Here is a 310-nt window from a genome sequence, read left to right on the forward strand (position 1 = left end):
TCCTTTTCCATCTCTCGCTGTACGGTACCCTAACTTTTCCATTCACCAGGATCTTTCCCTGTACACCTTTCACTCTGAAACAAATTTAGTTCTTGGATCAAACAGACGCTTAAGTTACATTTGGAATCGTTGAAAATTTGATTTGAATCACCTTTTATGAAAATATTCTCCGTCGGTTTTTATCTTTTAATTTTTTTCTTTTCTTTTTTACAATTTTTCGCCATAAAAGAGGACACAACTTCTGTTTTCTCGTCTGAACAATTCTGAAATTCTTCGACATCCAGTTTCGAACTGATAATGGTTGGATATT

General features: G+C 34.2%; 1 protein-coding gene across 1 annotated transcript in view; it reads right to left on the reverse strand.

Annotated features, from left to right (window-relative positions):
• Positions 1–310, reverse strand: part of LOC108574209 (ATP-binding cassette sub-family G member 1-like) — a 34,340-nt gene that overhangs the window by 6,991 nt on the left and 27,039 nt on the right. The window contains exon 4 of the mRNA XM_017936744.1: positions 8–74. Within this exon, the coding sequence (XP_017792233.1) occupies positions 8–74 (67 nt within the window). The remainder of the gene's footprint in view (positions 1–7; positions 75–310) is intronic.

Source organism: Habropoda laboriosa, unplaced genomic scaffold (genome assembly GCF_001263275.1).
Source record: "Habropoda laboriosa isolate 0110345459 unplaced genomic scaffold, ASM126327v1 scaffold176, whole genome shotgun sequence".
Taxonomy (NCBI): Eukaryota; Metazoa; Arthropoda; class Insecta; order Hymenoptera; family Apidae; genus Habropoda; species Habropoda laboriosa.